This window comes from Eptesicus fuscus, chromosome 3 (assembly GCF_027574615.1).
Source record: "Eptesicus fuscus isolate TK198812 chromosome 3, DD_ASM_mEF_20220401, whole genome shotgun sequence".
Classification (NCBI taxonomy): Eukaryota; Metazoa; Chordata; class Mammalia; order Chiroptera; family Vespertilionidae; genus Eptesicus; species Eptesicus fuscus.
The window spans coordinates 3,755,599-3,776,590 of NC_072475.1; the positions used below are offsets into that span (position 1 = coordinate 3,755,599).

Below are 20,992 nucleotides of genomic sequence, written 5' to 3' on the forward strand. Positions count from 1 at the left end.
GGGCAGATGCGCACGCAGCACGCCGAGGAGCCGGGCTAAGAGTCTCGTTGCAGAAGGGGCCGCGCGTGCACGGGAAGGAGCCGCGGACCGGCCGGCGGCGCTGGCATCACCTCCATCCTGGGAAGCACGCTGATAAAAGAGAAGACTCCCCACTTCCCCCTGAACGCCGTCTTGTCAGTTCTCCTCAGGCACAGCAACCGCTGATTCTTCTCGACGGCTGAACGTGGTTGTTTACGAAACTCCCGTTCCACCTGAGTAACGGGTGACTGAGCGAGACAGAAGGGGGGGCCAGTGGGAGCTGCTGGCTGCTTGGTGCTGGCCTGCGCCCCAGCCCGCGGGTCTCCCCGACACAGGAGCGGGGGAAGCGCTTCGCAGCGCCTTAGTGGGAAAGGCCAAACGCGTTTCAATGTCCTAACGAAACGCGCTGACTGAATGCCTACTGTGGGCAAAACACGGGGAACGTGATACCAAGATGGACAACACATGGTCCTTGCCTTCAAATGATCTTGGGTTACAGTCGAATGGGGCAGTCAGATACTCACATGAATAACACAGGAGATTTCTACACCACTTACCCTTCACCAAGAAGAAAAAAAAAGCTCATAGAAGCAAGCAATCAGAGCCCTGGCCAGTGTGCGTCAGCTGGTTGGGCATTCTCCCATGCACACAAGGACTGCCGGTCAGATCCCCGGTTAGGGCACATGCTCAGCTTGCAGGCTCGATCCCTGGTAGGCGTGTGCAGGAGGCAGCCAATCGACATTTCGCTCTCACACCAATGTTTCTCTCTCTCTCTCTCTCTCTCTCTCTCTCTCTCTCAAAAAAAAAAAAAATCATTTTTAGAAAATCTTAAAAAAAAAAAAAAAAAAGGTGAAAGAAAAGTTGTAAATCCTGTAACTCATGGCGTGATTGATGGCGGAATTTTCCTTGATCGGGGCTAGCATCCTTGGGTTGGGTATAAAAGACCCACCAGGTGCCCTCACAGCATAGCGCTCGAAGACGTTTCATGTTCTAAAATGCAGCACTTTGAAAATATATTCTATGGGAAGAAGTTTAGACAGGTTGGCCCAGGGGAAGACGGGATGGAGCCCGGGAGGGCGACGCCGGCCACCCAGAGGCATCGCACACCAGCAGGCCGCTGGCTTCTTCAGGGACAGGAGACCAGGCAGGGCCCAGCGGGAACGGGTGCCCCTGCCCGCCGACTCCGAGAGGCCAGGCCGGGACGGCACACGCTCCCGTGCGCAGCGGCGCCAGGTCCTGAGCTGCGAGAGGCAGTAACACGGGCATCTTTCACAAACCCCCGAGCCCTCCTCATCTCATGTCCACCAGGGCTGAGTCAGGGGCAGCCCGCGTGGGGCTTGTGGCTACCCCTTCAGCCCTGCTTACATTTCAGTTTTCCTTACATAAGAAGTTGGGAGGAAATGAAGGAATTTGCTCCAGACACTCCAAGGCACCTGTCAGCTCTGATATTTCGCTGTACATTTCTGCTCTGCTGTTAATCCTGGAATCATCAAAGATACAATTTTTGTTTAAAAAAAAAAGTCAAAAAACAACCACCAAGAATACCTTTTAGCATTTCACGCCTCGGTGGGTCAGCAGGACCCTCCGTGCTGTCTACGCTCGGAAGGAGTTGCTGGGGCCACTCCGGGCAAGAACACCTTCCAGAAAAAGCAGATTTTGATCACCAAGGGCCACTCCCCCGGAGGCCCGGACCCTGGAGTCCAAACGCAGGAAGCGGGTCCCCGAGCGCAGACCCCAGCGCGTTTCACGAAGCTCTGCGGTGTGTGTGGAATCAGCGTGTTAGTAACAGCTTACTGGCACTGAATGAAAAGCACACAAGTCTTCATCTCGGGTCTTGAACTGCGTCCAGGGCCGACGTAATACCTGGCTGGAGGGACACGCCGTGAGCGGCCTGGGGACGGGAGGCTGGCGGTGAGACTGAGCGGGGGAACCAGGATTGGTAGCTTAACAAAATTTACTGGTTGTAGAAACAGTCAACTGGCCCCTGGGGAGGTGAGCTCAGCCTCACCGTCCTGACAGCAGCCCCTGGTGGCCAGTTTGGTGAAACGGGCTGGCTCCGCGGCTGGAAGTCTGACCCTAATGAAGCTGCCGCGGCAGGCGGGCCAGTCCAGGCGGCAGCCCGGGCGGCTGGGGGAGCAGCAGAAAGCCAAGCAAAGGGGCACCTCTGAGCCGCATAAATTACCCCGTCATCAGGGTACCTGTCCTTTGCATTAAAAAAACACCCTAGCCGGTTTGGCTCAGTGGATAGAGCGTCAGCCTACAGACTGAAGGGTCCCCAGTTGATTCTGGTCAAAGGCACATGCCTGAGTTGTGGGCTCAATCACAAGAAGGGGGTGTGCAGGAGGCAGCCAATCAATGATTCTCTGTCATCATCGATGTTCCTATCTCTTCCCCTCTCCCTTCCTCTCTGAAATCAATAAAAACATATATATATATATCCCTGGCCGGTTTGGCTCAGTGGATAGAGGGTCGGCCTGTGGACTGAAGGGCCCCAGGTTCAATTCCCGGTCAGGGCACATGCCTGGGTTGCGGGCTCAATGCCTAGTGGGGGGTGTGCAGGAGGCAGCCAAGCCATGATTCTCTCTCATCATTGATGTTTCTCTCTCTCTCTCCCTCTCCATTTCTCTCTGAAATCAATATAAATATATATTTTTAAAAACAACAAAAACATATATATATGTATATACATACATATATATATATATATATGTATATATATATATATATGTGTGTGTATATATGTGTGTGTGTGTGTGTGTGTGTGTGTGTGTGTGTATATATATATATTTAAAGTACTGCCTTATTTCTAAAGGGCAATATAGTAACAGTTCGCGAGTTACCTTGTTCCTTTAAATAGTCCAGGAACCCGGTTTCTACACAAAATAAAGTATGTCCCGTCCACTTCCCCACCCGGCACCACCGGCACACGCATTCCCACATACTGACTGCTAGGAATTCCTACTGCAATGTAAGGAACATGGCAGAAACTTCTAGAAAACGCCATCATTCATTCGGAGAATAAAATAAAACAGTCAAGACGGTGAGCCCCGATTTCTGATCCGGATTCACGCCGTTTCCCTGATATAAACAGCTCAGCGCTCCGAGGCTGACAGCCGGCTTCAAAGGCAGACAGGCAGACAGACAGACAGGCAGACAGGCAGGCAGGCAGACAGGCAGACAGGCAGACAGACAGGCAGACAGGCAGGCAGACAGGCAGACAGGCAGGCAGGCAGACAGGCAGGCAGACAGGCAGGCAGACAGGCAGACAGGCAGACAGGCAGACAGACAGGCAGACAGGCAGGCAGACAGGCAGACAGGCAGACAGGCAGACAGACAGACAGACAGACAGACAGGCAGACAGGCAGACAGGCAGGCAGACAGACAGACAGGCAGAGACAGATAGACAGGCAGGCAGACAGACAGACAGACAGGCAGACAGGCAGGCAGACAGGCAGACAGGCAGACAGGCAGACAGGCAGACAGGCAGACAGCGCGGGGAGGAGCCGCAGCCCAGCCGGCTTCTCCGTAAGGTGCACGCTCTCCTCCGCCGGAGAACAATCTGGAAACAATCTGCGGGGCAGCTGCTCTCATCAACAAACTGTTTATTGTAAGAAAGTGGCTGGGTCAAAGGCTAGACGTCAACCTGAAGCGAAAGCATACGGAGCGAGAATCAATGCCGCCCCCGCCCCCGCCCCGGGAAACCAGGGCTGCGCAGGCAGAAAAGAGGGGGTGAGGGACTCCCGCTAGCTCTGCAGGGGAGGGCGGGACAAAACTCCCATCTCAAGGTGCGGGTGGCTTTGCACGTTATTACAAACGGCAATTGGTTGTCGTTTTCAGAATGGCCTAATGACGGGGGTAAAACATGGCATTCAAAAGAGGCACGGAAATCAGCTTTCTAAATCACTCCCCCCAAAGCGGCCAGGGGTTAGCTCTAGCTGCTTCTTTCTCGGGTTCATTTCACGAGGGACCCCGTGCACGGGTGAGCCAGCCCCTCTTCCAAGAGTCTGTCCCTGGAAACTGGGACGCTGGCTGCGGCGGGACTGTGTGAAGGCATCGTGGTTTTGGTGTGATAGCGGTATTTGGCTGTATTTTTAAATAGTGCTCTGATCTTTTAGACGTACATACTAAAATATTTACAGCCCTGACCGGTTTGGCTCAGTGGATAGAGCGATGGCCTGCGGACTGAAGGGTCCCAGGTTCGATTCAGGTCAAGGGCATGCACCTTGGTTGCGGGCACATCCCCAGTGCGGGGGGGGGGGGCGGGGGGGGGTGTGCAGGAGGCAGCTGATCAATGTTTCGCTCTCATTGATGTTTCTAGCTCACTAACCCTCTCCCTTGCTCTCTGTAAAAAATCAATAAAATATAAAAAAATAAAATATTTACAGATGAGCGATCTGATCTGACATTTGCTTCAAAATAAACAGGAGGAGGAGGAGTGGATAGGAATGGATGAGATAACACTGGCCAGAATAGAAAAGCGTGAAGTGGCTTGCTGACCACACAGGGGTCAGGACATTCGTCTGTTTATTTTTTGTATGTGGGAGATTTTCTATGAAATACAGGGTGGGGCAAAAGTAGGTTTACAGCCCGGCCAGCGTGGCTCAGTGTCTGAGAATCAACCTATGAACCAGGAGGTCACGGTTCGATTCCCGGTCAGGGCACATGCTCAGGTTGCAGGCTCCATCCCCAGCGTGGGGCGTGCGGGAGGCAGCCGATCCATGATTCTCTCTCATCATTGATATTTCTATCTCTCTCTCCCTCCCCCTTCTTGTCTGAAATCAATAAAAACATATTTGTTAAAGTAGGTTTATAGTTGTTTGTATGGAAAAGAATACAATAATTAATAAATAATAATACCAGAATAAACTGTGTTTCATCTACTCACCAGGGTTGGCAGCTTAACAAAATTTACTGGTTGTAGAAAAGGCACCACCCTGAATTTTTTCATTTGTACAAACAATTGCGCGAAAGAATAAAAAATGTTTTCTTAAATATAAGAAAAATATTAGCCTCCCCATTAGAGTTCATTACTTCTCCATACGGACACCTACCACGGTATTACTAGGGGTCCAACGAGACTGTGTGTGGCTGAGCAGGGCCTGGAAGATAGTAAAGCCCTTAAATTCTGAGTCGACCGCCGGGGACGCAGGGAGAAGCAGTCAGGGTCCCCCTGCGCTCCTGATCGCCGGCCAGAGTCTGTCAGACGCAGGACCACGAGGTGGGACCCGTGGTGGGACCGCACTGCGGAGCGCGAGGGTTTCCGTGAGCTGGGAAGAAAACCTCTGGCACACATGACTTGAAAACAGCCATGTAGCACACAAACTTGGAAAACACACCCGGTTTGTACATCTGAGGCCGCTACGCTGCGTGGCACTGATGACCCTTAAGTTACCGGGGAGACGGGCTGGAGAAAGAGCCTGAGATAAGACAAAGCAGAAGCAGAACTTCCTTTCGTTGTGCTGCAATGAACTGTGGATGGAGGTTATCAAACTGTTCCAGTTTAAAGTGAAAATGGTTATAATCACGAATTCTTAGAAAAGAATGCATCAAAGGAACCACTTAAAAATAATTTTTTAGTTTTTTGTTTTTGTTTTTTTGTGGTTGTTTTTGTTTGTTTGTTTGCTTTGCATCTAATGGCTCTCCTGGAACCAGCGTGCCACTGCAGAGTCCGGGAAAAGCTGTGACGGGTCATTTCACCGGCCCTCCCCCAACCGGAGAGAGAGAGAAGGTCAGGGACTGAGAGCTCAGAGGCAGTGGGCTGTCCTCTAAAAGGCCATCGTCTGTGACAATCCCACTCAGTGAGCCTGAGACGCCTAATCCCATCACCACGGAGGGAAATGCTCTCAGAGAGGAGGACCTTCGAAACGAAGACCTTCGACCTTTAAAGCGTTGTATAGGCTAAACAGCCAAAAATAAATAAGAACACCTGTAAATCATCGCGTATATCGAGGTTGCCATGGAAAGCAGCAGTCTAGAATAATCTAGGCGATTCTAGGCTGGGAGAGTCTGGCCATGCCCCTCTCCCACCCCATCCCCCCCGAAAAATGAACCATCATTTTTTCACTTATGAAACCACGATGGACTGTTTTCCTTTAAGAGACATTTTTCCTTAGTTACCGAGCCCGAAAGCAGGAGGGGGGAGCGGAGCCCTCACTCAGTCACCGTGCTAAGCCCTGTAGGTGGGGTTCATTTTTGCTCAGAGACAAGAAGACAGCTCGCCAGGCACTTTCCCGCGGCACAGAGGCCAAGCTTTCCCCGTTTTCTAGGAAGGACACCCCATTTCAATATCTCAGACGTTCCCTCTGCCTGCGACGGCAACCGGGACCAAACCGGGAGTTTGTCCAGCTCAGGGCTCAGGACAGACACTGACTGACCAAGCCCCGTGCGGCGGCCCCGCGTCCTGCCGCTACCCGGGCCAGGCCACCCGCCCACGAGGTTCTCCTGAGAATCTGCATGTAAATCTTGGGGTGTGAGTGCTCCCACAACCCATCTCTTCACCCATCGCCTCTCTCTCCCCACCTTGGACCCCCGCAGGGAGACACACAGAACTCACACACCCCCAACAAAACCCCGTGGCAGGCGGTGTCGACCGAGAGTCCGTTTCCCTGGTTCTAGTCCCGCAACCTTCCAGCCCTTTCCCGAAGCTTTAGCTAAAACAAACATGTGTACAGACATCTTCATATTCATGTTAAGATTAGAAAGACTCGGGGCCACCGAGGACGAGAAATTAACCCATTGACGCCATAAGCGTCTGTAGACGCAAGCGGCGGGCCTTCCCCACACGCCACGCACATCTATTAAAAAAAAGAAAAAAAAAAAAAGGCCGAAACCGGTTTGGCTCAGTGGATAGAGCGTCGGCCTGCGGACTGAAAGGTCTCAGGTTCGATTCCGGTCAAGGGCATGTACCTTGGTTGTGGGCACATCCCCAGTAGGGAGTGTGCAGGAGGCAGCTGATGGATGTTTCTCTCTCATCCATGTTTCTAACTCTCTATCTCTCTCCCTTCCTTTCTGTAAAAAATCAATAAAATATATATTTTTAAAATGTTCTCCCTAAGTGGCAGCCCTGACCAACTTTAAAATCATTTTTTGTGAGAATTTTCAGCTGAAAATATTCAAGAACACCCAAATTGTGAGTAATCTATTTATTTTTATAATATTCATTGCAAATTGATTTTTTTTAGTTAAATTCAAAATATCGTGGCGTGTGGGGATGGTTTCCATTTTGGACAGGTGGTAGTTAACTGGCTAAAACAATGTCCTAGAGACCAAGGTGCTGGCATGCAGGGTGCCGCTCAGCTGACCAGGGGTGTGAGCTCCAGCGTCCTTGGGAGGGAGAGCAGCTCCCTGAGCAATGAGCCAGCCGCAGTGCGTGACACCAACGCTTCTCCCCCCGACGGCGCCCCACGCCGGGGCCTGGGAGCCTGGGAGCGGCTTCAGAAAGGGGGACGCGCAAGCAGGGACGGTGCAGAAGACAACCAGGAGCGTGGGGTCCCTGGGCCGTGGCCTCACCGGCCCCGCGGGGCCTGGGCAGATGCATCTACTGAGAAGCAGCGACGGGGCCGGGACAAGAACTAAACTAAGGAAGTGACTCGCACTCTCCTGTCTGCGAGAGAAAGGGACTGATGGACAGACAGACCGACCGACCGACCGACCTGGGCTGAGCCTCCCGCCGCTACGCTGCTGGCCCGCTCTCAGAGGAAGCCAAAGAGGCCTCCCCCTGCCTGGCGGCCCCCCAGATCCAGCACAGGGAGCCGCCGCTGGTCCCCGCCGGCGGGGCGTGCAGAGGATTCGACGCCACGCGGCCCCACAAATTGCCCGTCAGTCTTGAAATCCAGAAACACCACGAACATGTTTTCTAGACGGCACAATTCCTGGAGCAGCCTTCTCAGGGGATTAGCATGGACGCAGTCACCAGGTGCCCCCACCTGTCAGTCAGATCCCGGAAAGTGAAGGACCCGTCACTCAGGGGAGGGCAGGTCCCAGCCCCAGCGTCGCTGAGCGAGAGCCACGCTCCCGGCCCTCGGCTTCGGCTCCACGCCTGGGCGCGACCACAAGGAAGGTGCGGGCCTTGGATCGCGCCCTCCCACCCGGCCCCAGTGCGGGCTCCCGCCCCGGCTGTCTTTTTCCGACTTGGGAGACAGAAATCTGCTCCGAAGACCAGGACGCCACACGACTCCCCGAGGCAGCTTCAATCTGCTTCCCCGGAGCTCCCTCCACGTCCCGGCCCGCGCACACATGGCAGCTATTAGGGCCTGATGTGCGGGCCTGAAACATTTGGTCCTGGGTGATTTTTTATTCCAGAGGAGCCTGCTTCCCATCCACCAATCTGCGTCTGCACCGCGGTGGATAGAAATAGTCCGAGGAAGTCACACCGCCGTCCGAGATAGGCCGCTACCCTAGGACACGGCCGGCCGCTGGGGAAGAGGTCGCTGCCGCTCAGAGACCCGGCTGCCCTTCCCCAGGCCAGCCAGCAAGAGGGCGACACAGAGAACCCCCAAACCTCACCCCACCGGCAGCCGCGGCAAACTACCCAAGGTGGGCCTGCTTCCCCACCGCTCAGCCTCCGCCCGGACGTCAGCCCGGGATTTACTCCAAAGGCGCTGCCCCGACACATTCCTGTGGAAGCGGGATTCAATGAGAATACAGTGTGTACAGTAGCTGAAAAGCCTCCCCCCCCAAAAAAAAATAAATAAAAGAATAGAATAAAGGCAGCTAAGGAAACCACCCCACGCGTCATTCCTTCCTTTTGCTTCAGTGTCAAACCCATCATGTCACCTACGCCACAGGTATTGTGTTGGACACCAGGAAGTCAGTTAAAATGAACAAAAGGCGCTGCTGAGGGCAGGGGCGAGGGAAGAGGAGAGGAGAGACGGGGCATGAAAGAGCCTCGCGAGCAGCCATCGCGGACGGCTCTGAAAGGCTGCCTTTCATCTGCCAGCTGCGCCTCCCGGGCCGCGGAAGAGCTGCCACCAGCGCGTCCGCCGCCGTCAGAAGCTATTCAGGGCGCACCTGGAACTCGGAGCGTCTCTCCCGGGGACCCCGAACATTGGTCTCTCAAGAGGAACACCCGAAGTTCCTCTCGCTGCACATTCAAGACGCAGGACGGGGATTAGAGGTGAAGGGAGGAAGCGTCCCGTACCAGACACCGCGCTAAAAACACACGCAGAGAATTCTGATGAACTGAGCATCAGACCTGAGGCTCTCCACTGGGCCCCCCGCCCCAGGGCCCCCGGGAGACCCAGGAGACCGCGGCACGCGTGAAGGCACTTGGTGAGCTGTAACGAGCGCTGTGACATGAGAGATCATCTCGTGTTCCAGAAACGGCCGCAGCGAGGTCACACACTGAGTAGGCACGCGGTGTTGGCGACAGGAAGTGGCCGGTAGGAGAAGGAAGAATTGGAACCGTATGGTGCGATTTAGGCTAAGATTCTTCCTAAAGCAACCAGCATCAAGGAGGGAATTCCTGGTGGAAGGGACTGGACAGGGATTTTCTGACCTGTTTACAGCTACCAAACTATCGTGATCAACAATGTTGCTGTTATTTGGAGGGGGGGGGGGGGGTCACGGCAAATTACTTGGGGTTGAATCAAATCAAAATGTGAGACTAGTTTCTGTCTTTTTTTAAAATATATTTCATTGATTTTTTTACAGAGAGGAAGGGAGAGGGATAGAGAGTTAGAAACATCGATGAGAGAGAAACATCAATCAGCTGCCTCCTGCACACCCCCCACTGGGGATGTGCCCGCAACCAAGGTACATGCCCTTGACCGGAATGGAACCTGGGACCCTTCAGTCCGCAGGCCGACGCTCTATCCACGGAGCCACACCGGTCAGGGCTGGTTTCTGTCTTTAAGCCTATCTGATCCATCCCCCAACTCCCACACTACCAGTTACGCACACAGACAGGGAGATTTTCCGCCAGTTGCTTTAATAACAAACCCAGTTGTCACTTCTTGTTACAGTTACACCTCGACCCCAAGGCAAAGGAACCACATGCGCCCTCGCCAGGCTGCCAACATCCTGCCTGCTTCTCCCAGGTCCCCCCACATTAGCGATCAGCCAGAGGAACGCCCCAAAGAATCCCGGCTCTGTGGTTTCTGAAAGAGCGGGGTGTCCCAGGGGAAGGGGAGAGCCGGGTGGCTGGGCACTGTCCCTCCTCTTCCTCCTCCTCCTCCTCCTCCTCCTCCTCCTCCTCCTCCTCCATCTCCTCTTCCTCCTCCATCTCCTCCTCCTCCTCCTCCTCCTCCTCCTCCTCCTCCATCTCCTCTTCCTCCTCCATCTCCTCCTCCTCCTCCCCCTCCGCCCAGGCTGGGGGATGGAAAGGGACCCCAGGCAGCTGCTCTGCAGGGGCGGAGGAGGCTGAGGCTCTGTCTGCGCCGTTGGGGTTCCCGCATCCGTGTGGGGCAGCCCCCACAGGCCGCCACTGCACACCCTCTTCTTTCTGCCCCGTCCCTGGCGGAAATCAAAACGGAAGCAAGAGGGGGCGTTTCTCAGTTGGACTGTAGGTTCCGTAAGGGAAAGAACTGTTTTTTCCATAAAATCGGTGATGCTCATAAACACACTCACGTCCCCCACAATGAAGGCATCTTCCTGCTGACTTCTCGTCACCACCAATGGCAGGGCGGGGTGGTGGCCGCCCCGAAATCTCACTCCTCAGAACCCTGGGGGCCAGCGTGTGGCTCATGCGAATGGTGCCCCGCCCACACCCCAGAAAGGGGGTCACCTGCCGGGAAGGACTCCCCATTGGGTGTCAGCACGGGTGTGGGCCTCTCCGAGAAAGAGTTCACGGGGCTCCATCAAGAAACGGCTGCATCCAAGCAGCGGGGAGGAGAGCCGCTCCAATCCTGACCCGGAAGGACCTCCCACCCCCAGGAGCCGGGACGGCTGGGGCCTGAGAGCCACAATCAAGCCTAATGGCCACTCACCAGTGCGAGTCATTTACTAACAAAGCTGACACTTTTCATATAATTAATACAGATGTCAAACATTAAGCCAATATCAACACCTAGATGGGACTTTTCTTTTAAATATCTTTTTATTGATTTCAGAGAGGGAGGGAGAGAAACATCAACGATGAGAGAGAATCATTGATTGGCTGCCTCCTGCACGGCCCCTACTGGGGATCGAGCCCTCAGCCCAGGGGATGTGCCCTTGACCAGAATCAAACCCGGGACCCTTCAGTCCACGCAGGCTGACGCTCTACCCCTGAAGCCAAACCAGCCAGGGCGATATGGGACTTCTTGCCTCTTATTCAAGTTTTGACACTTTATGGAATAATGCCTTCAAAGTCTACTGACATAGAGTAATTTGGTTTTTAATTGTTAATAACTGGGTTTGCTCTTTATAAAAATAATACAGGTGCATTGTAGAAAATTTGAAAAAATACAACGAAAGTTTTAAAAGCTTATTAAAATCGCTCTTAGCCCACCACCCAAAAATAACCATATATGCACTGTCTTTCCTTCCAGTCTTTTTTCTGTGGGTATATGTGTGTGGTGTGCATGTGCTCATGTGTTTTACTGGTTTACTTTGACAGATCATAAATTTGCTGAGGCCCGAATTTCAATCCCGCCCCTGGGAGGTTCAAGGAACCGGCGAGACCCCGGTCAGAGAGGAGGTACGCTCGGCCACCAGGAGTCTGCCCCTCAGGAGCTGGCTGCCCCGTCTGATCACGCACGGTGACGCCGCAGAATCATACTGGCTGGATTTCACAGCGGAAATCGCACGACACCGTGGCGTTTGGGTGTCGCTGAGGGTCTCAGGACACACCCCTTGCAAACACCGAGGGCCAGCTGCACTTTGGGCCTATGTTTCTACGCGGATCCCCGTGCCAGTCTCTCTCACTCACATCGCGGTCATGTGGCGGCACGAGGTGCCTCATAAATCTTCCGCGCCGTTTGCTATAAAGAGCGAGTGTGTGGGCACCAAACTGTATAAACACAGCTGGCACGCAGTAACACTATTTAGATAACCAGTGTGTGTATTTGGTTCTTTCATATTCCATCCTGTAACGGCACCCTGTGCGCAGTCCATGGTTAATGGAAGATGAATATTATGAACTGTGACCCTGAAATAATCTCAGGCCCAGAAGAAAGTGTCACCAGTATCGTGGAAAACTACTAAATTACTCTGTGAAACCAGACTCTGATGTCGAGAGAGAAAACGACTTTATGGTGCCGGGGAGTCTGTTCACCGGGCAGCCTAGCTCAGCAGCGCCACCGTGTGGTCACAGCGTATTTTACAGGAAGAGAACAGGCAAGGGCTGGGAAGGCAGGGGCTGATGAACCTAAGGGTGGGCTGCGTGTAACACCCCGGGGTGCCAGGACGCCTGGAACCTCTCCGCTGCCAACTTCGTTCCCTGGGGATCAATGAGGCCTGCCGAGAAGGCTGCAGGAAAGCAAAGCCGATGGAAAGTGTTCTAGTCCCAACCTGCCATCCGTCTACAAACACTGAGCCCCCAGCACAACGCCCAGAAGCTGTTCGGAAAGGTCTGGGCCGCGGCCTCAGGAGAGGAGCAGGGATCCCCCGGCCGCCCCAGAAAGCCCGTCACGGCGGGCGAGCAGCCACCTTCGCATTCACGTACAGAGCGTGTATGCCAGGAATAACGCCCGAAGTCTTCCCTTCCCGTCCACAGCAGAGACCAAGTCTTCTGGGAGAAACTAATACACACCGAGAAACGAGGACACGCACTCCCTCGCTCAGTCCCTCGGGCTCCCAAAGTGCATCACCTCGGAGGGAAGCAGTGCGGAGGGAAGTAGCCCGCAGGAGAGACATCTAAGATCAACCAGAGCAAACGGAGGCTCGGAATGAGACGTGGGCACTGCTGGATGTTCCTCTTCTCCGAAGCCAGCTGTGTCCCGGGGGCTGGCGGGCCTGCAGTCTGTGTGCAATATCTGTGTGTGTGTCCGCAGAACAAGTATGTGCTTTAATCTTGTTCAAGCATCGCCTGCCCGTGGTTTGTGAACAGGGGTTACCAATCCACAGGGGACATGGGTCCCCCACCCCAGGCAGTGGCAAGAAGCGGAAGGACCAGAGGAGGAAGCACCCGCTGTGTACTGTCATGTGAGCACGTGCCCGACCCAAAGCCTTCGGGATCTCAGGTCACACCCACCCTAAGGAGACCGGGAAAAGCCTGGAGTCCCAACTTCTGCTCCCAGGAAGACGGCCAGGGTCCCCTCCTTCTCCGCTGCTCTAAGAGTCTAGAGCAGGCGTCCTCCAACTACGGCCCGCGGGCCACATGCGGGTGTTTTTGCCGTTTTGTTTTTTTACTTCAAAATAAGATATGTGCCGTGTGCATAGGAATTTGTTCATAGTTTTTTTTAAACTATAGTCCGGCCCTCCCACGGTCTGAGGGACAGTGAACTGGCCCCTGTTTAAAAAGTTTGAGGACCCCTGGTCTAGAGGCACACGTCCCAAGACCAGCATGGTCAGACTCCCGGGCAAGGTCAGGGAGCGCGGTCAAGGGCAAGCCCTGGTCTGTTGCTCCCTGGCCGTGAGCCTCCGGGGAAGGCAGGCACCTCCTCAGCCCTCCAGCCTCAGCCCTCCAGCCTCAGCCCTCCATGCCCAGGAAAGGAGAGGGGGAAGTCTCTGAGAGTGACAGTCCCATCGCCCCGTGCCCACATGGCTCTGTCCCTCCTGCCAGGTGGCAGGTCTGTAGGGGGGTCGTCTACAAGGCGGAAGCTCTGGGTTCCAGCTTGATTTTGATCCTTTTTTATGCCACCAGATGGATGGAGGTAGTGCTTTTCCTTCTATTAACAGAACGCACAAAACAGATAAATGACAGAGAGCTCTGATTTCCTGAGATGCAGGTGCAAACAAAAGTCACACCATTAATTCCCAGGAGCACCCATTAAAAAGTGTGCAAACTGACTAGACACTGTGCAATGAAAATGCAATCTATAATAATAAAAGCATAATATGCTAATTAGACTGGACAGCCAAACAGCCTTCCGGACCGTCCTTCTGGATGACCTTCCGGACGAAACCGTGGTTGTGAGGGTGAAGAAAGCCACCGTGGCTACGAGGGCCAAGGCAAGCCACGGCGGCTGTGAGGGCCAAGCCCCTTGCAAAAATTTTGTGCATCAGAACTATAGTCCTATATAATAAAAGCCTAATATGCTAAGTGTCCATCCAGTCATCCATTCAACCAATCAAAGCGTAATATGCTAATAATATGCTAAGGCCACTCAACCACTCACTATGATGTGCACTGACCGCCAGGGGGCAGACGCTTCGACCGGTAGGTTAGCTTGCTGCTGGGGTCCGGCCGATCGGGACTAAGCAAGACGGGCCGGACAGGCCCTGGAGCCCTCCCACGGTCCCTCCCTGGCTGGCCAACCTCTCGTGTCCCTCCGCGGCACCAATTGTACACCGGTGGGGTCGCTCAGCCTGGCCTGCGCCTCTTGCAATCCAGGACCCCTTAGGGGATGTCGGAGAGCTGGTTTCAGCCCGATCCCACAGGCCAGGCTGAGGGGCCCCACTGGTGCACGAATTTGTGCACCGGGCCTCTAGTACAAGAATGTTCTTAGATGGAAAAAAGCACCTGTTGCTTTATTAATTTTTAAATTAAAATCATTACCTATATCACCAGTCACTTGTTAGAAGCACTAGACACTGGTGACTTAACCTCTCAACAATCTGATCTTAATCTTAATAACTGTACTCTGGCCCTGGCCGGTTTGGCTCAGTGGACAGAGCTTTGGCCTGCGGACTGAAGGGTCCCTGGTTTGATTCCGGCCAAGGGCACATGCCTGAGTTGTGGGCTCGATCCCCAGTAGGGGGCATACAGAAGGCAGATGATCAATGATTCTCTCTCATCATTGATGTTTCTATCTCTCTCTCCCTCTCCCTTCCTCTCTGAAATCAATAAAAATATATTTAAATAATAATAATAATTGTACTCTTTACACAGAACTTCCACATATGCTATTTCATCTAGTCCTCAAGCACTCCTTCAAAACATCCTACACTTAAATGCCCCAGATTGTGTGTCTGTCTTCTCCACGGATGCTCACAGCTCTGCTCTGCTCTGCTCTGCACAGCAAGTTTGCACGGGACAGAGTGTAGCCCACGGAGAGCGCCTCCTCCGCTGAGTGCTGGGGGAGGAGACAGAGTGCCTTCTTCCCAAGGGAAAGCAGGAGAGGGTGGTGTTTAGACTCACCTGGGCTAGCAGCCATTTGCTGAATCTGCACGGTCACGTCACTAAACTCACCCCTCCCCCCGTTTAGGGAAGGCGACAGAAACAGACCCACGAAACAATGTGCCACAATGAATGAGAAATTGGCAGCTTGGCCAGAAGCCTCGCCTGGGCTTAGCCACCTGCTCAAACCGGGTACCAACCACGGGCATCAAAGGCAGGCGCCAGGCCAGGAAAATCCCTGCCTGCCTGCCCGGCTCAGGCCCTTTCCTGTGAGACCAGCTAGGATTGGCCACCAGGTGGCAGGCGTCAGCACAAAAACAAAGCAAAACGGGGATTTTCCCTTCCAGAGATTCGCCGAGAACCGTCCAAACCAAACGACGGTTTTAATCCCAAGGGCCTACGCTGTGGTTTCCCAGCTCCTCCTGACACATAAAACAGTGGCCCTTTTCCCCTTAACGTGGGAAGGGCCGGAGTTTTAAGACTTAACACCTTCTAAACTCTAACGGTCTGCCCTCCCTCCCTGTGATGCAAATGCCAAATACATCCGTTATCCTTGGACGTCTTTACGGTTGCTCAGAGGTCCAAATAGAAAAATCAAAAATAGAAACCAAAGTGGAAGCCCACTGCCAGGGACGCGTCAGGACAAGGTTAACCGTTTTTGTTGCTGTTGTTCACCCGAGGATATTTTTCCATTGATTTTAAAGAGAGTGGAAGAGAGAGGGAAAGACAGAGAGAGACATCGATGTGACAGAGACACAGCGATTGGTTGCCTCCTTCACGTGTCCAATGAGGGCCCGGGCTGGGGAGGAGCCCGCAACCAAGGTCCGTGCCTTTGACCGGAATCGAACCCGGGACCCTTCGGTCCGCAGGCCGACGCTCTATCCGCTGGGCCACGCCGGCCAGGGCCAGGGTGACCGCTTTGAGAAGGGCGCCTCGGGGCGCCTCCCGCTGAGCACTCACCTCGGCCGCCAGCAGCAGGTGGAGGGGCGTTAAGGCGGGGACGTGCTGCGCGTCACAGCGGAGGCCCAGGGCGGTCAGGATCTCCTTCAGGACTTCGTACCTCCTCGCGTTGCTGGACTTGAGCCGGTTGAAGTCTTCCTCAGTCTGCACGACGGAGGAGCTGGGAGGCAGTTCCAGGTGCACCTGCGGGGGAAGCACCACTTCATCAGAACATTCACGAAAGCAGTGCCTTTGCCGGTGTTTCTGAAAACGTGGCTGTGAATCCTGCTGATCATCGACACGATGTAACCTGGAGCCTGAACACGCAGAGAGCAGTGCCAAGCGATAAGAAGCCTCGGAAGAGCCTATGAACCCCGCGGCTGTCGGGCCGGGAGGCCACGGGGGACATGACCCAGGACGGTAGCCCAGCTCTTTCCGGTCCCAACTCTCACCACTGACCAGTCTGGGGACCTTGGGCAAGTCACTTAACTTGGTGACTAGTATACGTCGGACCGACACTTAGAAGGATGGGTGTGCTGCGGACCCACGTGGAGTCACCCCGGACCCTGGAGGCACACGGGGTCAGGCGGGAAGCCCCACTCTACCTGGTGGCCATCACCACTGGGAAGCCACCGGGGAGACAGACCTCTTCGTCCCCGTGTGAGTGTGTTTGCAGGAACTCGGGCAGATGCGTGGCTTGGGGGACCCGGGAAAGGCCAGCCCCACACCCCTCCCCTTCACCTGCCTGAGGTTAAGGTCAGGGACTGCAGGCGCCCGGTCCAGGCTGTTCCGCAGTGAAACCTGCAACAGCGCCGCCCGTCAATGAACGGTCTGTGTCTTCCCACAGAGGAATGTACCAGAACCCACAACCCCTCTGGATCGGATTCTGACGGGGCGTTCAGAGGGGACGCCACCCGCATCTACTGGGTGATGCAGCTAACACCCGACAGGGCACAGGACGGTCCCCCCACAAAGGGCGCGAGCGATGGCCACAGCCGTGGGTAAGACGCTGCCGTGAAGTGGAACCACTTCTGCCACATGGCGAGTTAACGAAGAAAAAACTCTCTTTCTGTGCGGTGTCAGGTGGGTGCGAGGCTAAGCAGGGTGATCGCTTCATAAGTTTTATAAATGTCTCATCACTATGCTGTATATCTAAAACTAATATATGTCAACCATAACTGAAAATTTGAAAATTTTTAAATAAAATTAATATTCAATAAAATATAGCCCTAACCGGTTTGGCTCAATGGATAGAGCGTCGGCCTGCGCACTGAAAGGTCCCAGGTTCGATTCCGGTCAGGGACATGTACCTTGGTTGCGGGCACATCCCCAGTAGGGGTGTGCAGGAGGCAGCTGATTGATGTTTCTCTCTCATCGATGTTTCTAACTCTCTCTCCCTCTCCCTTCCTCTTTGTAAAAAATCAATAAAATATATTTAAATATATATATATGTGTACACACACACACACACACACACACATATAAAATATACAGGGTGAGGCAAAAGTAGGTTGTTGGCATGGAATATAATACAATAATGAATAAGTAATAATACAAGAATAAACTCTGTGTTTTGTGTACTCACAACTGAAAACCTACTTTTGCCCACCCTGTCTGTATATATGTAGATATACAGAGAGATATTTTTTTAATCCATTGTAGAGATTGTATCTGGATTTCATGCCAAACTCCTGGCCCCTCTGATACTCTAATCTCAGCATAACCCACAGCCTTACATTTCCCTGCACACCTGCCGGCACAGCCAGGGCCGCAGACCCCCCCTCCCCGCGGTGACGGACGGCAACAGCGTGGCGGGCTCCCCTGGCCGCCAGGCCACCGCCCACCGTGCAGCTGTGGCTGCGCTTGAAGTCCTGGGCCCCCCTGACTGGGTTACATCATTACCCGATTTACGGCCAAGATGAAGGCTATGGAACCCAGCAGGAAAGAGGAAACGAACCAGCCTGCGGTGATGTTTACTGGCTGATCTCGGCGGCGAGGCCTCGCAGCGACACAGGCCGGAGGGGAGAGCGGTGACCCTGTCCCAGAGGCTGGGAGCCGTCTGAGATCACAAATGACACTAATCCTCTGGATCTGATTTTTGAAGCTGCATCGTATTGCCTTTTTTCCGAGGCCCACGCATGCAGTATCGAATTTTATGACAGCAACGGGGTCAACTCAGACGGAGCCGCAAGCAGACCGGCCGTGCAGCTCGGAGAAACGTCGCCACAGTGCCGAATCGATTTTCTAGTACATGTCTGTGCACCGGGCGGTCAAGTTCGCTCTTCAAAACTGAAATACGGCCCGAGGAAGTCGGGTTTTAGAGAGGATTTTCTGAGAATGCAGTTACTATAGTTACCGTATTTGCAGAGAGAAAGAGAAGACGAACATGGATTAGGCCTCCAAAAACAAATCCATGTGGTTTGCAACCTAGAGGAAACGTGATTGGTTGCCCATGTGCATCCGTCCCAATGTCCAGATTCCTTGTTTATACGCATCTTAGAGACAAACGAGCGGGGAAAATGGTAAAGAAACAAACCTACGCCCTTGAAAAATGTTTGGTCAGAAAACCAAAAAGACTCAGGAGGGCTGGAAAGAGAGACAGGATACAAAATTAAAACAACAGCCCAGCTGAGGTAGCTCAGTGGTGGAGCGTCAACCTAGGAACCAGGAGATCACAGCTCAATTCCCCATCAGGGCACATGCCCAGGTTGTGGTCTCAATCCCCAGTGGGGGGCGTGCAGGAGGCAGTCGATCCATGATTCTCTCTCATCACTGATGTTTCTATCTCTCCCTCTTCTTTCCTCTCTGGAATCAATAAAAATATTTTTTTAAAAATTAAAACAACAAAAAAGGAAACAGTTCCCTAACTCAATAAAAAGATTCCGCCCTCGCTGGTTTGGCTCAGTGGATAGAGCGTCAGCCTGGGAACTGAAGGGTCCCGGGTTCAATTCCGGTAGTGGACACAATCCCCAGTGTGGGGGGTGCAGGAGGCAGCCAGCCAATGATTCTCTCTTATCACTGATGTTCCTCTCTCTCTCTCTCTCTCTCCCTTTCTCTCTCTGAAATAAATAATGCTCCTCCATCGCGAGTATTCCGATTAGACGAGATACTCACGCGACAGGAAAGCCCTGATCTAACCCATCAGCAGAAACTCCCAGCCGCAGGTCCAAAGTGCCCCCGGAGCAGACGCTCAGACCTGGCAGAGCACAGCTGTGCCGGCACGTCCCCCGCCAGATGTACCCAAAGACCGCCACAGGGCCGCCCGCCGCCTACCTGGCAGAGCACGGCCTCCCCTCCACGCGCTCCAAAAGGCACTTGCACGATCAGCCTGTCCTGGTCCTCGTTGTCCAGGTGGCCCTGGAGCGGGCCCGGGCTGAGCGGCTCCCCGGGGGCCTGCTCGTAAACGCAGCCGCTGCTCAGGACGCTGAGCTCCACCTGGCTCCGGTCGGCCTTGGAGAAGACCAGGCTCTGGACCGTCTCCTGCAGCGCGTCCTTGCTGGTCACCTGGCAGCCAGCCAACGCGAAGGACGAAGACAGGCCCAGCACCTTCCCGCCCTGGGCCAGGTAGGCCAGGAACGTCTGGTGCACGTCTTCGGGAACAGGCTCCCTGCCGGCGATGACCAGCAGCAGGCAGTTGTCCGGCCACGGGTCCCGGCGCGCACTCTCCTCCGGCAGGTGGTACAGCGTGTAGCTGTCGGGGTCCACGCAGTCGGCCAGGACGGACCGGACCTCCTGCAACCGGCCCAGGGCCTCCTGGGAGTCGGAGCCCACGTAGAGGAGGATGTTGGGTGCCTTCCCCGTGAGGTTGGTCCTCCTCCCTTCTCGCTCGGGGCCGACGGCATCAGCCACGCCCTCCCCGCCGCCGCCGCCGCTGGCGTCGTAGGGAAGATCTGGAATGTCTTCTGCAGATGCAAACCGGATGGACTCAATGGTGCTGTTCTCCAGCTCCAAACACTCGTGGCAGCTGGACAGGTGGAGGCCGCAGAGCTCGGTGCAGCCCGCTCCTCGGTCGCTCTCCCCAGCGGCCTCGTTCCCGGAGGCGCCGCCTCGCCCTGGCGTGGGTTCTGCACCGAGAACCTTCCGGTCATCTTTGCCAACGTGCTCCATGACGCCCGGATCAGGCTCACCCTGGACGGCAGGTTGGGGGCCCGGCTGCAGGCTGTGGGCTGGCTTGGCAGCGGCCTGGTCCTTAAGCTCCTGCAGAGTGGAGTCCTGCAGGTGCACGGCTGGCGCAGGAGCAGAAAAGACACGCAGTCACCTCTCTGGTTTGTCCTGCTGCTCCTTTCAAAACCCCGCAGGCTCCCTGCGTTCCCTGACTCAGGTTCCTGGGCACCCACGGCCGCCCCACCTAACTCTGCGGCGTCCTTTGGAACCAGGAAAGTGCTCCCACCTGCCAGGAGGGGCCCCGGATGGTCTCAGGTGAAATCCCAGTCTCCACAACACCTCTGAATCGGAAAATCTCGACTCCCCCACTGACGAGTGAAGAGAGTGAGATCCCGAGAGGTCATTTGGCCACTGACTTCCAGACTCAGTTTCCTGGGTGTCCCTCTCCGATACGATAATGAAACTACACAACAGAAAGGCACTCCTCTGGGTCTGTCCACGCACACCCCGGGGAAGGCCACGCCCAGGGCGCTCCCTAGGCGCGGCCGGAAGAAGGGTCTGTCCAGGATCTGCTCTCAGGGCTGGAATATCGTGTACAATCACTGGTTCGAAATCCAGTCCCGAGCACCTGCTATACACCTGACGTGGGATTCGGCACACGCACGTGGCAAATGGGAAAAGGGAGTGATTTACACAAATCCCCAAGCTGGTAAGGAACAGTCATTTGCTCAAGATGCCAGTGAAGACATCCTGGCCCCTGGAAGCCAGCTGAGAGGCCTAATGAAGGAAGAC

General features: G+C 54.5%; 1 protein-coding gene across 2 annotated transcripts in view; it reads right to left on the minus strand.

The window, feature by feature from the left end:
- HLCS (holocarboxylase synthetase) overlaps positions 1-20,992 on the minus strand; it is a 161,837-nt gene that overhangs the window by 128,049 nt on the left and 12,796 nt on the right. For both annotated transcript variants that reach the window (XM_054713531.1, XM_054713532.1), the window contains exons 4-5: positions 19,370-20,322; positions 16,118-16,300 (exon numbers count right to left, since the gene is read on the minus strand). In XM_054713531.1, the coding sequence (XP_054569506.1) occupies positions 16,118-16,300; positions 19,370-20,322 (1,136 nt within the window). The remainder of the gene's footprint in view (positions 1-16,117; positions 16,301-19,369; positions 20,323-20,992) is intronic.